General features: G+C 34.6%; 1 protein-coding gene and 1 non-coding gene across 6 annotated transcripts in view; one reads left to right on the top strand and one right to left on the bottom strand.

The window, feature by feature from the left end:
* The window catches only part of BRAF (B-Raf proto-oncogene, serine/threonine kinase), a 142123-nt gene that overhangs the window by 54586 nt on the left and 74279 nt on the right, over nt 1-13258 (top strand). For 4 of the 5 annotated variants that reach the window (XM_044774278.2, XM_070514705.1, XM_070514688.1 and 1 more), the window contains exon 2: nt 3399-3500. The exons of the other annotated variant lie outside the window; for it this stretch is intronic. In XM_044774278.2, coding sequence (XP_044630213.1) covers nt 3399-3500 — 102 coding nt within the window. The remainder of the gene's footprint in view (nt 1-3398; nt 3501-13258) is intronic. 5 annotated transcript variants of the gene reach the window in all.
* On the bottom strand, nt 3916-3964 carry LOC123288377 (small nucleolar RNA SNORD42). Its single transcript, XR_006532049.1, has one exon. It is a non-coding gene; the product is annotated as a small nucleolar RNA SNORD42 (small nucleolar RNA).

Raw genomic sequence — 13258 nt, 5'->3', positions numbered from 1 at the left:
TTTCTTTAAAGGTTTGGTAGAAACCAATCATATAATAATCTGAACCTCATACCTTTTTATTGGGTGGAGGGGAGCCAGTGGCTGTAGTTCTTTTGTGCTGTTGCTACCATACAGTTCCTTCCATGGCAGTTTGTCTGCATTTATGTTTTCACATAGGCATCTTCTGAGCTAGGCTTTAAGAAAAAAAAAAAAACAACCTTTTTTTGGAGTGAGAATCTTGCAATTTGAAGATCAGAAATGATCAATTGTTTACTGAGATTGCCTAATTTTAATTGCTGTAGTCTACTAAAGAGATCAAAACAGGAAATATTCTAGTACCTTTCTTGAAGTTTTTTGTTTTTGTTTTTAATTCTTTCATTTTTCTTTTACGATTGCTGTAAGAGATTTTCTTGTTTTTCCAAGAAGGCATTGTAAGGCCAAAAGTATATATCTACTGTTAACTTTATAATATCTTACTCTACTTTTTAATATATTTCTATTTTATAAGTATCATCAGTTTTCTTACTCTTCTGGGGAAATCTGAAAGAATTTTCCCTCCCAGATTAATTGTCTCTAATTCCAGCTACGACTAGTGATTTTTCTTCATTCTTTGGATATAAAATTACTTTTGTTTGGGAAGATAAGAAATCTGACTTCCAGACGTTCATGGTCTGATCCTGCCTTACCTAACCAATCTTAACATTTTCTATTGCCCTGTTGTTTTGTAGACTGTTGTAAGGACTTGGTGATTTTTACTTGGGAAGCTGTTGGAGGGTTTTGAGCAGAAGAATGCCATATGATCTGAAGTTACAGTTTTAAGAGATTACCCTAGCTACTGTGTCGTTCTAGAAGTGAAACAGGAGAGACCACCTCAGAGACTATTGGAATAAAGAGAGAAACGATGTGGCTTGGAACAGAGTGATAATGGTAGAGAAGGTGAATAATTGTCTGATTCTGCATATATTTTGATCTGGAGATGGATTGGATGTCAGGTGTGACAAAAAGAGAGTCAAGAATAACACTAAAGCTTTTGGTCTGAGCAACTTAAAGAATGGAGTTCGTCATTTTCTGAGATGAAGAGACTATAGGAAAAACACGTTTTTGGGGGATGCGGGCAAATGAGAAATTAGTCTTTGAACATGTTAAGTTTGAGGTGCCTATTATCTTAGTAGAGATGTTGAGTAGGCAGTTGGACAAAAAAAGTATAGAGTTGAGAGAGCTGGATTTAAAAATTGGGGCTTCATCAGTCCGTATTTGGCATATAAAGTCACAAGATTGGATAAGATCATCACCTAGGGAGTAAGTGAATCTAGAGAAAAGAAGACATCTGATAGTTTTTGGGGGGATATGAGATATTAGCAAGGGAGTCATAAAGGAAAATTTTGTAAGATCTGACTGTAGAAAAACTTTGGAACTTCTGTCATTGTTTCTTGAACCTTAATATGGATCATTGTGTTAAAGTTCAGTAGGTCTGAAATGGGGCCTGAGATCCTGCTGCTCTGACAAACTTATTGGAGATTATGCTGCTGCTGGTCTATGGACCACACTTTAAGTAGCAAGACTTTATATGACAAAAGAGACAAAGTGAAAAACAATGAAAGATGCAACATTTGTAGGAGAATAAGAATTAATATCCAGAATTTTCAGGATGAAGGGTATCTATATAACAGCAAGAAAAACAAATAGAATAAAAGGGAGAAGGAATATGGATAGGGAATTTTCCAAAAAGAAACTTAAATGGCCAAATACATGAAAAATGCTCAACTTTCTGCGAAATACAAATTAAAACAACAAGATCATCTTTTCCCCTTAAGATTGGTAAAAATTTAGAAGTTTGATAATACCTGATGTTGGTGGGATTGTGGGAAAAGGGTAAACTCATACCCTGTGGATAGGGGTATGACTTGGTACATTTTTTCTTTTGGAAGGCCATTTGGCATATTTATTTTTTAAACGTGCATATCCTTCAATTCAGGAATCCTATGCCTCAATAATAAAAGGAAAACTTGCACCTTTCCCAGAAAGGCAGTTCAGACTATTCATTGAAGCCTTGTTTGAAGTGGAGAAAGCTACAATAATCTAAATATCCTCTTTTAAGGGAATTATGAAATAAACCAAAGGTCCTGAAACCCCTTTGCTCATTTATTATACCCATTGTGCATTTTTAAATTATCTCACATTTTTTAATTATAACTTTAAGTAGTTTAAAAGACCATAATTTCTAGTGTGTATTATATTTGTGTTAAGTCCCCTTTTGGTCACACCTTGAAATTGCAGGTTTAGATCTTTCAATTTATAGAGAGTATATACTGTATAGTGTAATTTGTAAAGCAGGTTCTGAAACTGCTCAGATAAATTGGACTCATTTTTCATCAACAAAAAAAAATCTGACTTCTTACTTATCTTAAAATAAATATGTTAATATGTGCCTGTATTGTAACCACAAGACTTCTAAATTCTAGGCTGGCTGGATAAATGGATAAGACTTGGAGGCTTGCCAAGAATTTGTTTCATTGATTAAAAAAAGGTCTTCATTTTTTTCCACCTTTTCTCTCAAGGGATTTTCGCTCTTCTCTTATTTGTTGGATACTTTGGAGTTTATACATATCAGAACAGTGCACCTTAGTAGGATTTGAGATGGATAAGGACTTTGCCTTTCTTTTATAAAGTGGAGAATTACAAAATGGTGATTTTAAAAGGAGAGGAAGAAAGGAAAACTAATTTTAAAGCAGATCAATTAGGAAGAGTACAAATAGACACTAAGGATCTGGAAATTGATTCTCCTAAAGTTATCCATGTCCTCCTAACCTCAAGTTACTCTTGAAGCTTGAAGACCATTGAAATAAGCAGTGTCATAGCATTATTATGAAATGAATGTATCTATACTTAACGCAGCCATTTAAAAGGATGCCTATGCAGCCATTTAAAAGGAGTAAAATATGTGTATGTATTGACATGGAAAGAATTCTGAGGCACGTTCAGTGAAAAAGCAATTGTTAAAAATATTTTTATATGTAATATTTATATGATTTGTTTTTTATATATGTATGTATTTGTTTTTTACTTGAATAAAAAGGAGATGTGGAAGGATGCATACCAAACTGTAAACAGTACTTTTGGCAGGGCGCCCAGGAATATGGGGAAGGTGAAAAGAGATTTTCATCATTTATTATGAATACTCATATATTATTTGAATCTTTTATAGTTGAGAATATAGTGTATTACTAGTATAGAAAAAAATTTGAAGATGTTTAATAATAAAAGGGGAAAACCACTATATTAAATGATCTCTAAGTTCTCTAAGCTCTAAATTTCAAGAAACACTGGCAGTTACTGCACTATTTTAATAGAAATATTAAAATATTTCTAATTCATATCCTAAATCATTTTTATGTAAATTCTTTTAAAATATTTTTTAGGTATGGAATATCAAACAAATGATTAAATTGACACAGGAACATATAGAGGCCCTATTGGACAAATTTGGTGGGGAGCATAATCCACCATCAATATATCTGGAGGTAAGCTTTTGATTATCATATCTGTAATTTTGAAAAGAAAAAATGAACTTATAAAAAGCATTTGTACTGATAATATTGGTTATCTTAGGAGGTGGTATTAGAAACAGACATGGGAAGAAAGAATTAGCTTTGTCTTTACTATGCTTGTTAATCTTGTTTCACTGGTTAAAATAAATATGTGATATTTTGTAATTTGAAAAATGTCAAAACTCCCTTAAGGGAGAAGTTGTATATAAACTTCAAAATATTACTCTGGTAAAAAAAACTTCTTAAAAAAACAAGAGAGAGAAAGCTTTCTGTTGTGGTGGTCAGCAAACTAGTTACCATATTAGAAAATGGGGAGAATTTTGTAAGTTATCTCTTTTCCTGAACGAATTCTCTCCCCAACTTGGTTTTTCCTTCCTTTTTCCCACATGTGCATCAGTTGTTCCTTTGAAGACATCACAAGTCTCAGGTTTTTGCTTCCTTATAGATAAAATTTACAATATTTAGATAGGTCAAAATTGCTTAGCTTTACTGTTTAATAGTGCCTTCAGGCTTTTGTATCAAGCCTTGAGCATCATTGTAAATTTATAGAGTTAGTCATTATTTTCAATCCTATGAGGTAGTAGTTACTATTATAATAGCAAATAAGCTTTCTTGGCATTAGTATCCTTATGTAAGTGTCTCAGGTTCCACAGCAAACAAGCTATTAGGGAATTATGCAGTCAGGCTCCACAGCCCATGCTGCTTAGCGCTGCGCATACATGCTGCCTGTCTCTATAAAAGCGGGCTCCAGCTGTAATCACTAGTCATACAGGGAGATAACCCTAAATTACAAATGATCAGGTTACCATTTATCTTCAAATGCCAGAGATTTTTATGCATAGATTGACAGACACGTAAACTAAACTTCTAATTTAGTAATCTAATTACTTTAAAAGGCAAGTTAAATCTTTAGAATTTCGTCAGACAGTAAGTTTGCATTTCTAAAATAAACTTGGAAGTTTGGAAATAACTGGTAATAAGCTGTTCTCTTCTTCATATGGCTTATCCCAGAGCACACTGCCAGTTAGAACTAGAATTGATACCTCTAAATACTAGTCAGTGTACTTTCTAATATCCCATGCTATCTGTTTTGTTTGTATGTCTGAGGAGGACAAGCAAAGGTGTCATAAGGAAGCAGGTATTTTGGTGAAAATAGTAATTCTTTGCTTAACCAGCAGTTTTTCTGCCAACCACTTCTGTGTCTTGGGAGACTTTCCCTTCCCCTCAGATGCAATAATTTGCATCAATAACCCTGTCTCATTACAGCAGGCATTGACTTCTTCCTCCGTGCACACATTCTTCAGGCTTTTTACTATTTGCATTACGCCTAACTACGACAGTTTACAACAGACTGTGCCTCATAGGTTATATCATTAACATGTAGATTCTTATTCTTGAAGACTAAATAGTAACCAGTTTCTCTGTAGAAGGCAGTATAATGTGGTGGTTAAGATGAACCATGGAATCACACAGACGGTATGTTTGAATTCCAGCTGTGCCTTAGTTTCTTCAGACAAGTTACCTAACCTCGCCATATCGCACCTCATTGGTATAATGGGAACAGTATCACACATGTGTTAATTTAAGGATTGAGTTTATAATTATGAAATGGCATAGTTCCTGACATGTAAGTGCGCCATAAATTTTCAATTCATTAATTGAACAGATATTTATTGAGTACCTGCTAATATATGTACTTTTCTAGGCTCTGGGATATAGCAGTTAAAAACCAAAAACAAAAATCTCTGCCTTCAAGCAGCTTATATTTTAATCAGGGGAGGTTATTACAGACAGTAAACATATACACGAGTTGAAACATTGAACACTGAACATTGAAAAATACTATACCATTTGATATAGTATGAAGAGGAGCCTTGCTGGAAATGACAGTATTCCTCCCTGGGGAAAGTTGACCAGCCCAGGGAAAAGACCTGTGGGTACTCATATTTGAAGGCCCTTCACTGAAAAATCAGGTCTACTGATTACGTGCTGAGACCCACCATTCTCCTTTCTGTCTCTATGAGTTTGATTATTCTAGGAATCTCATATTAGTGGAATTATACAATATTTGTCCTTTTGTGAATGGTTTACTTCACTTAGCATAATGTCCTCAAGGTTCATCCATGTTGTAGCCTGTGTCAAAATTTCCTTCTTATTGAAGGCTGAATAACATTCCATTACATGTATATACCACGTTTTGTTTATCCACTCATCTTTCGATGGTTAGTTGTTTCCACCTTTTGCTTATTGTGAATAATGCTGCTATGAATCTGGGCGTACAAATGTTTGAATCCCTCATTTTACTTCTTTTGGGTATATACCCAGAAGTGGAATTACTGAGTCTTATGGTAATTCTATATTTAATTTTTTAAGGAATTGCCATACTGTTTTCCCTAGCAGCTGCATTTTACATTCTGCTAGCAGTACGTAAGACTTCCAGTTACTCCACCTCCTTGCCAACACTTACTTTCTGTTTTGCTTTGTTTTTATAATAGCCATCCTAATGAATGTGAAGTGGTATCTCGTGGTTTTGATTTGCATTTTCCTGATGACTAATGATGTTGAGCATCTTTATGTGCTTATTGGCCATTGTGTTTCTTCTGTGGAGAAATGTCTATTCAAGTCCTTTGCCCATATTTTAATTGGGTTGTTTGTTTTTGTTGTTGTTGAGTTGTAGGAGTTCTTTATATATTCTGAATATCAATCCTAATCAGATACCTGATTTGCAAGTATTTTCTCCCATTCTCTTGGGTTCCCTTTTCACTCTCTTCATAGTGTCCTTTGATACACAAAAGTTCTTTATTTTGATGAAGTTTAACTTATCAATTTTTCCTCTTGTTGCCTGTACCTTTCATGTCATATCCAAGAAATCATTGCCAAATCCAATGTCCAGAAGCTTTTCCCCTATGTTTTCTTCTAAGAGTCTTATAGTTTTAGCTCTTATGTTTAGGTCTTTGATCCATTTTGAGTTAATTTTTGTATATGGTGTAAGGTAAGGGTCCACATTCATTCTTTTGCATCTGTATATCCAGTTTTCCCAGCACCATTTGTTGAAAAGACTGTCCTTTCCCACTGATTGGATATTTTGACAAGTGTCCTTGTCAAAAATCATTTGACCATATATTCAAGAATTTATTTCTGGGCTCTTTATTCTATTCCATTGGTCTATATGTCTTAACTTTATATCAGTACCACACTGAGTTGATTACTGCAGCTTTGTAATAAGTTTTGAAATCAGGAAGTGTGAGACTTTGAACTTTGTTCTGCTTATTCAAGATTGTTTTGGCTCCTTGGGATCCCTTGAGATTCCATAAGAATTTAAGGATGGATTTTTATATTACTGTGAGCACATTGGGATTTTGATATGGATTGCATTGAGTCTATAGATTGCTTTGGGTAGCACTGACGTCTTACAAGTCCTTAACTCTTAAATATGAATGGACAACTAAGAATAACCAGATATTTAAAGAAGGCTTTTAACAGGAAAGATAATGGCAGAAATAGTCAAAAGGAACTCGGAAACAGTGCAGAGAGCAGAAGAAACTTGAAAATAACTATAATTGACATCAGAGAGATGATATGGTAATCTGTTCCTGTTTCGTGGCTGTACTAAAGAAGGAAAAGTAATAGGGAGCAAGAAAGAGCACTTGGAAATTAAAATAGTATAGCAGAAAATTTAAGTGTGTCTGTGTCTGTGTGTGCATATAAATAAACAAATGTTGTAAGATAGAAAGTTAAGGAAATCTTCCAGAAAGAATAAAAACAGAGATGGAAAATATTAGAGGAAAGATGAGAAAAATTAGAGAATAAATCTAGGAGGCCTATAAAAATTACAAATGCTTTTAGCTGCAAGAAACAGAAACATCCAATAACAAGTTGCCCAAACAAATAGAGGTTTTATTTTTCCCTCCATAACAGGAAGCATGGAGGTAAATTATTCTAAGATTGGTTCTACAGCTCAAAGTTGTCAGATGCTGGAGTGGATCTCTACAGTCTTCTTGGCTTTTCTGTCATGACTGCAGCAGATCTGAGAATCTTGCCCTCACACACAACTGCTCAAAGCAGGAAGCAGGGATCACAGAGATTCTCTTGTGTATTGAGCTCTTTCAAGGAGGAAAGTCTTTCCCAAAAATTTTCTACAAGTCTTTTCTTTACATCTCACTGACCAGATTGGGGTCACATAAACCCCTAGACCAGAGACTATGCTTATGTTTCCTGAAATAAGTAAAATTTTTCCAGTGTTCACAATGAGCTTCAGATTAGTGTGTGCACTGGCAAATAGAAGTTGTGCTATAGTTATTCCATAGCATTTCATCAGAAACACCTTTGATGTTTCCATAGGAAGACAAATCTTTACCTATCTCTGCATCTCTTCCTTATAGCAAAACAGAGAAAAATCAATTATATCACCATCAGAAATTCTCGTTTCTTTTTTCCATGTACTAATTTATTTAAAAACTAGCTTTTAAATTGTTCTAGATTTTCTCCTACTGACAGATGAGTAAAAATTAATATTCTGTTGATTCCCTTAATGATGACTACAGTGAAATGAGCTATAGTACTATAATTTAACATTTGTCTTTTCAGTCTTTCATTTCCTTTTTTCTACCATCATCCAAAGGAAGAAAAGATAAGTTTGCCCTGAAAAGTCATTTCCCAGAACTTTTTATTTTTCTCCCAGTTTTTCTGTATTCATTCATCTAACAGATTACTTGAATACCTACTAGCATATAATGCTACCTGCTTTTCTAGTAGTAGGTTCTTCTTTCTGGGCCTGATATATTGGAGCCTAGAGGAAAAGGATAGTGTTTCTGGAATCACCCTACATATCTAGTGTTAATACTGAGTCCTAGCTACCGCTGAATTTATATATATGCTAGAGTTCCCTGCAGATGGATGGATGATGACAATAATAGCTCCTAACATTTATTGAGTACTTACTATATACCAGGTACTGTTCCCAGCATACAATAGATGATGTAATCCTCAACCCACCATGTGAGTTATACTTACTGTTCTCATTTCCATTTTATAGATGGAGAAATTCAGGCACAAAGAGGTTTAATAATAACATGGCCAAGGTTACACAACTAGTAAATGGTGTGGCCAAAGTTTGAAGCCAGACATTCTGAATTCAGAGCCTGTTCTTTTATTTGCTGTATCATTATTGTGATGCTGACAGCTTTTCTGATCTTTAGTTTGTGTAGAACCCATAAAATGTGCAGAGATATTTTATCAAAACCAATACTGCACTGAACAGAATACTGGAAGCCAGGTGCTTCCTGTGGAATGCAGAGCAGTGCATTAAATATCAGTTGGGGACAGTTTTCAACATTTCGTTCTATCTTGTGAGATTAAGTTCAATAAGAATAAATTTAATGAACTGATGATAAAAAATCAAATTTTTATTTCACTGCTTTTTCCCATTATGTTTTAATTAAGTAGATCCTTAGATAATTTTCCTCCCATTTTTAATTGAGAAATAATTCACATACTATAAGATTCACTTTTTTAAGGTATACAATTCAGTGTATAGTATATACACAAAGTTGTGCAATCATCACCACTGTCTAATTCCAAAATATGTTCAACACCCCAGGAAGAAACGCTTTTACCCATTAGCAGTCATTCCCTCAAGCCCCTGGCAACCACTAATGTACTTTCTATCTCTGTGAGTTGGCTTGTTTGGACATTTCATGTCAATGGAATCGTATAGGATGTGGCCTTTTGTGACAGGCTGCTTTTACTTAGCACAATGTTTTCAAAATCGTTCATGTTGTAGCATGTAATGGTATTTCATTTCTTTTTATGGCTTAATAGTAATCCGTCATGGATGTCTAACATTTTGTTTATCCATTTATCAATTGATAGAATTTGGGTTGTTTCCACTTTCTGGCTATCATGAATAAAGCTACTGTGAACATCCACGTACAAGTTTTTGTATAGACATGTTTTTGGTTCTCTTGGTTATATGCCTATTTCCTATGGTAACTCTTATGTTTTAACTTTTTGAGGAACTACCAGACTTTTTTCCAAAGTGTTTGCACCATTTTCCATTCCTACCAGCAATGTATGAGGGTTTGTTTCTCCACATCATCACCAACACTTGTTAATTTTTGTTTTTTTTGGGTTTTTTTAATCCATCCTTGCAGGTGTGAATTGATGTCTCATTGTAGCTTTGGTTTGAAATTCCCTAGTGACTAGTGAGTTAAGCATCTTTTTCATGTGCTTATTTGTATATCTTCTTGGGAAGAATGTCTAATTCACGTCCTTTGCCCATTTTTTTTTTTTAACTGGGTTATTTGTCTTTTTGTTATTGAGTTGTAATAGTTCTTTATATATTCTGGATAGTAGATCCTCATGAGATATGATTTGTAAATGTTTTTTCATTTTGTGTGATGTCTTTTTTCTCACTCTTTTGAGAGTGTCTTTTGAAGCATAAAACCTTTAATTTTGATGAAGTCCGTTTTATCTATTTTTTCTGCAGTTGCTGTGTTTTTAGTGTGTTGTATCTAAGAAACCATTGCTTAATCCAGGGTCATGATGGTTTATTCCTATGTTTTCTTCTAAGACTTTTGTGATTTTGGCTCTTACTTTTAGGTGTGTGATTCATTTTGAGTTAATTTTTGAATGTGATGTCAGGTATTAGTCCAACTTTATTCTTCTACGTGTAGATATTCATTTGTACCAGCACCATTTGTTGAAAAGACTCTTCTTTACTTCTTGAATTATCTTGACACCGTTGTCGAAAATCAGTTGACCATAAATGTAAGGCTTTATTTGTGGGCTCTCAATTCTATTCTGTTGTTCTGTATGTGAATCCTTATTCCAATACCACCTGTTTCAATTACTGTAGCTTTGTAGTAACTTTTGAAATCTGGAAATGTAAATTCTTCAACTTTGTCTTTTTCAAGATTGTTTTAGTTATTCTGTGTCCTTTGCACTTCCGTATGAATTTTAAGATCACCTTGTGTATTTCTGCAAAAAACCAAATGGGAGGTTGCCCTGGTAGCATAGTGGTTAAGTTCGCATGCTCCACTTTCGTGGCCTGGGGTTTGCAGTTTCAGATTCTAGGCACAGACCTACATACCGCTCTTCAAGCCATGCTGTGGTGGTGTCCTACAGAGAAAATAGAGGAAGATTGGCACAGATATTAGCTCAGGGCCAATCTTCCTCAAGCAAAAAGAAGATTGGCAATAGGTGTTAGAGACAATCTTACACACACACACACACACACACACACACACAAAACCAACTGGGATTTTGATAAAGATTACATTGAATCTGCAGATCAATTTAGGGAGTATTGTCATCTTAGTAATATTAAGTGGTCTTAGATTCTTTTTTTTTTGAGTTAAAAAATAAATGACATGCTCTGTAGCCTCAACTAGCTTATAGTTTAGTAGAGTCATGACAAGAACTCAGCTAAGTAGTAAGTAGTAACAGCAATAACTACAACGAAAATTACTAGTACAACTTATTACTATAATAAAAATATTTGTTGGTAGTCTCTGCAATACAATTTCTTTTATCTGTATTATCTCATTTAATCCTTACAAAATTGTTGCACAAATGAGGAAAAAATTGCCATATAAGGAAGAGAGTGATAATACTCTAAAGGAGGTGAAGAGAAAGAATACCTCTTTTGGATTTTATAAAGGTGAACTTTGAATTAGACTTTGAAAAATAGGTAGGCTTTTGATGAGAAGGTATGGGGTTTTGGAAAGCTGCCTTCTGAAAAAATATCTGCTATCTGCAACATCTTGAAAAACCTAAGGAATTTTGTTGATGGTGGTGGTTGAACTGTGCATATATGTGAGAGGACTTGCTCATATTTGTAGGGTAAGAAAACAGAGGAAAAGGAAAGTTGGAAGATATAAGAGAAAATGGAGATATCAGTGTGCCAAGGCCACCGTGGAAGAGGCCCTAAACACCCAGTGCTGGTGCTAAATTGAGAGCAGAAGAGGGATGGGGAAAGAGGTGGAGAATTGCTTAGACAAAGAAGAGGAAGCTTTTATATGATGGCTTTGATCTTGAGAGTAAATTTGAAGGTAATGCCATTTTCTCAGTGAATTAAATTTTAGGGGATAAAGTTAGGAGCCAGAGAAGCATAGAAAGGGTTGGAATAAGTATCACAATACTAATGTGTAATGTGATGTTAAAAATAGGTAAAATTTTCCACGCAGTAGTGTGAAAGACTAAATTCCATGAATTGATAGTGGAACTAATTGGCCTAGTTTTATTATTTTCTCCAGCAATGTGTGGTAACCTAAGAGAAAGAATCGAGTGGTAGGATTTACCCAAAATTGGTATTTGACAAGCAAATTAGTAAGAGAATAAGTATCAGCAGGGAAACTAAGATGTTACCAGTGGCATTGTTGAAATGGTGAGCCGCAAAGTATGGGAAGTAAGACAACAAAGACCCAAATCTGAGAAACCTGAAGGGATTAATGTTGACCATGAACAGGTTAATATGTTAGTTAGATGGAAATTTAAGAAGGTGGGATAAATGTGTGTGTAGTGGGGCATGGGAGGTTCCAAATTGAGATCTAGCCCTCCTTTGGAACTCTTTTGTAAAGAACTGTAGTGTTCTCTGGATCTGAAAGGTAAAGTGGAAATAAATGCCTTTAGAGATAAGAGGTTTAAAGAACTTTAAGGCAGGAGTGTTAAAAGAGTAGTCAGCATCCACACTGAATGCAGCCAGGATAATGGGGTGAAATGAGCCAAGCCACTTACAAAACAAGGTAGGCAAGTTCCTTGGTAGATTGCAACTGTGAGGATGGAGAGAGGTGGAATAAGCATGTAAATGTTTTGTATTTAAGGAAGAGCTATTGATAAATGCAATGAAGTAATAGTCCGTAATCTACAAGGGAGGGGATAGTATATTTTCAAAAATTAAGGCTAACATTTTCATAAAGAGATAACATTCAGAAAATTTATTACTTTTTCTAAGGCTAACTTTGTGCAGTAAATGTACTGCCAAGATGACAGTATAAGAAGATTTAATTTATGCAAAGAGGAACTTTTTTTTCCCAAACTGTGTCTGTATAATCTTGAAAGTGTAGAAATGGTGTCAGTCTATTTTTGTAGTGTGAGCCCCAAACAGTACCTGGCACATGTATGCTCAATATATATTTATTAAATGATTAAAGGTTCAGTAAGTGGATCATATTGAAAGAGATGCCCTTAAGTAATTAACCCTTGGAAGTGAAAGCTAAATAGAAATACAGGTCAGAAAATTTTGAATTGGTTTGGTTATAATGCCCTGAAATGCTATGAAACAATTCAGGGTCAGTGTAGGACAACTAGTAGGTTGTAAAGAAGAAGAGGGCATTTTTGTGTAGTTTAGGCCGTTTACCTGAGTAGCTCATTTTAGTATTTTCCCTTTTTTGTCAAAATTATATGGTAAGATCTAGCATACCAGGTACAGTGGCCCTTGTTGAACTGGAATTTCTCCTTCATTCTCTTCTACCTTTGATAATTCTCCTTGCTTGTAGAATGAAGTTCAGGTTTCATAGCATGGTATATATATCCTCTCTACAATTTGATCCCTTACTCATTTTTCCAGTCTTATTGTTTCCCTGTGTTCCTATTCTTCATTTGAATTCCACAGATATATGTTGATCCCTTACTATGTCCCAGACATTCAGCTATACTAGTCTATAGTTTTTCTTGTCTTAAAATGTCTTATCTCCTTACTTTTTCACAGAATTTCTCCTGTGCACAGTACT

The sequence above is a fragment of the Equus asinus genome, chromosome 1, assembly GCF_041296235.1.
Source record: "Equus asinus isolate D_3611 breed Donkey chromosome 1, EquAss-T2T_v2, whole genome shotgun sequence".
NCBI classification, from domain to species: Eukaryota; Metazoa; Chordata; class Mammalia; order Perissodactyla; family Equidae; genus Equus; species Equus asinus.
Note: the sequence above shows the minus strand (reverse complement) of the source record. Positions and strands in the feature narration are given on the sequence as shown.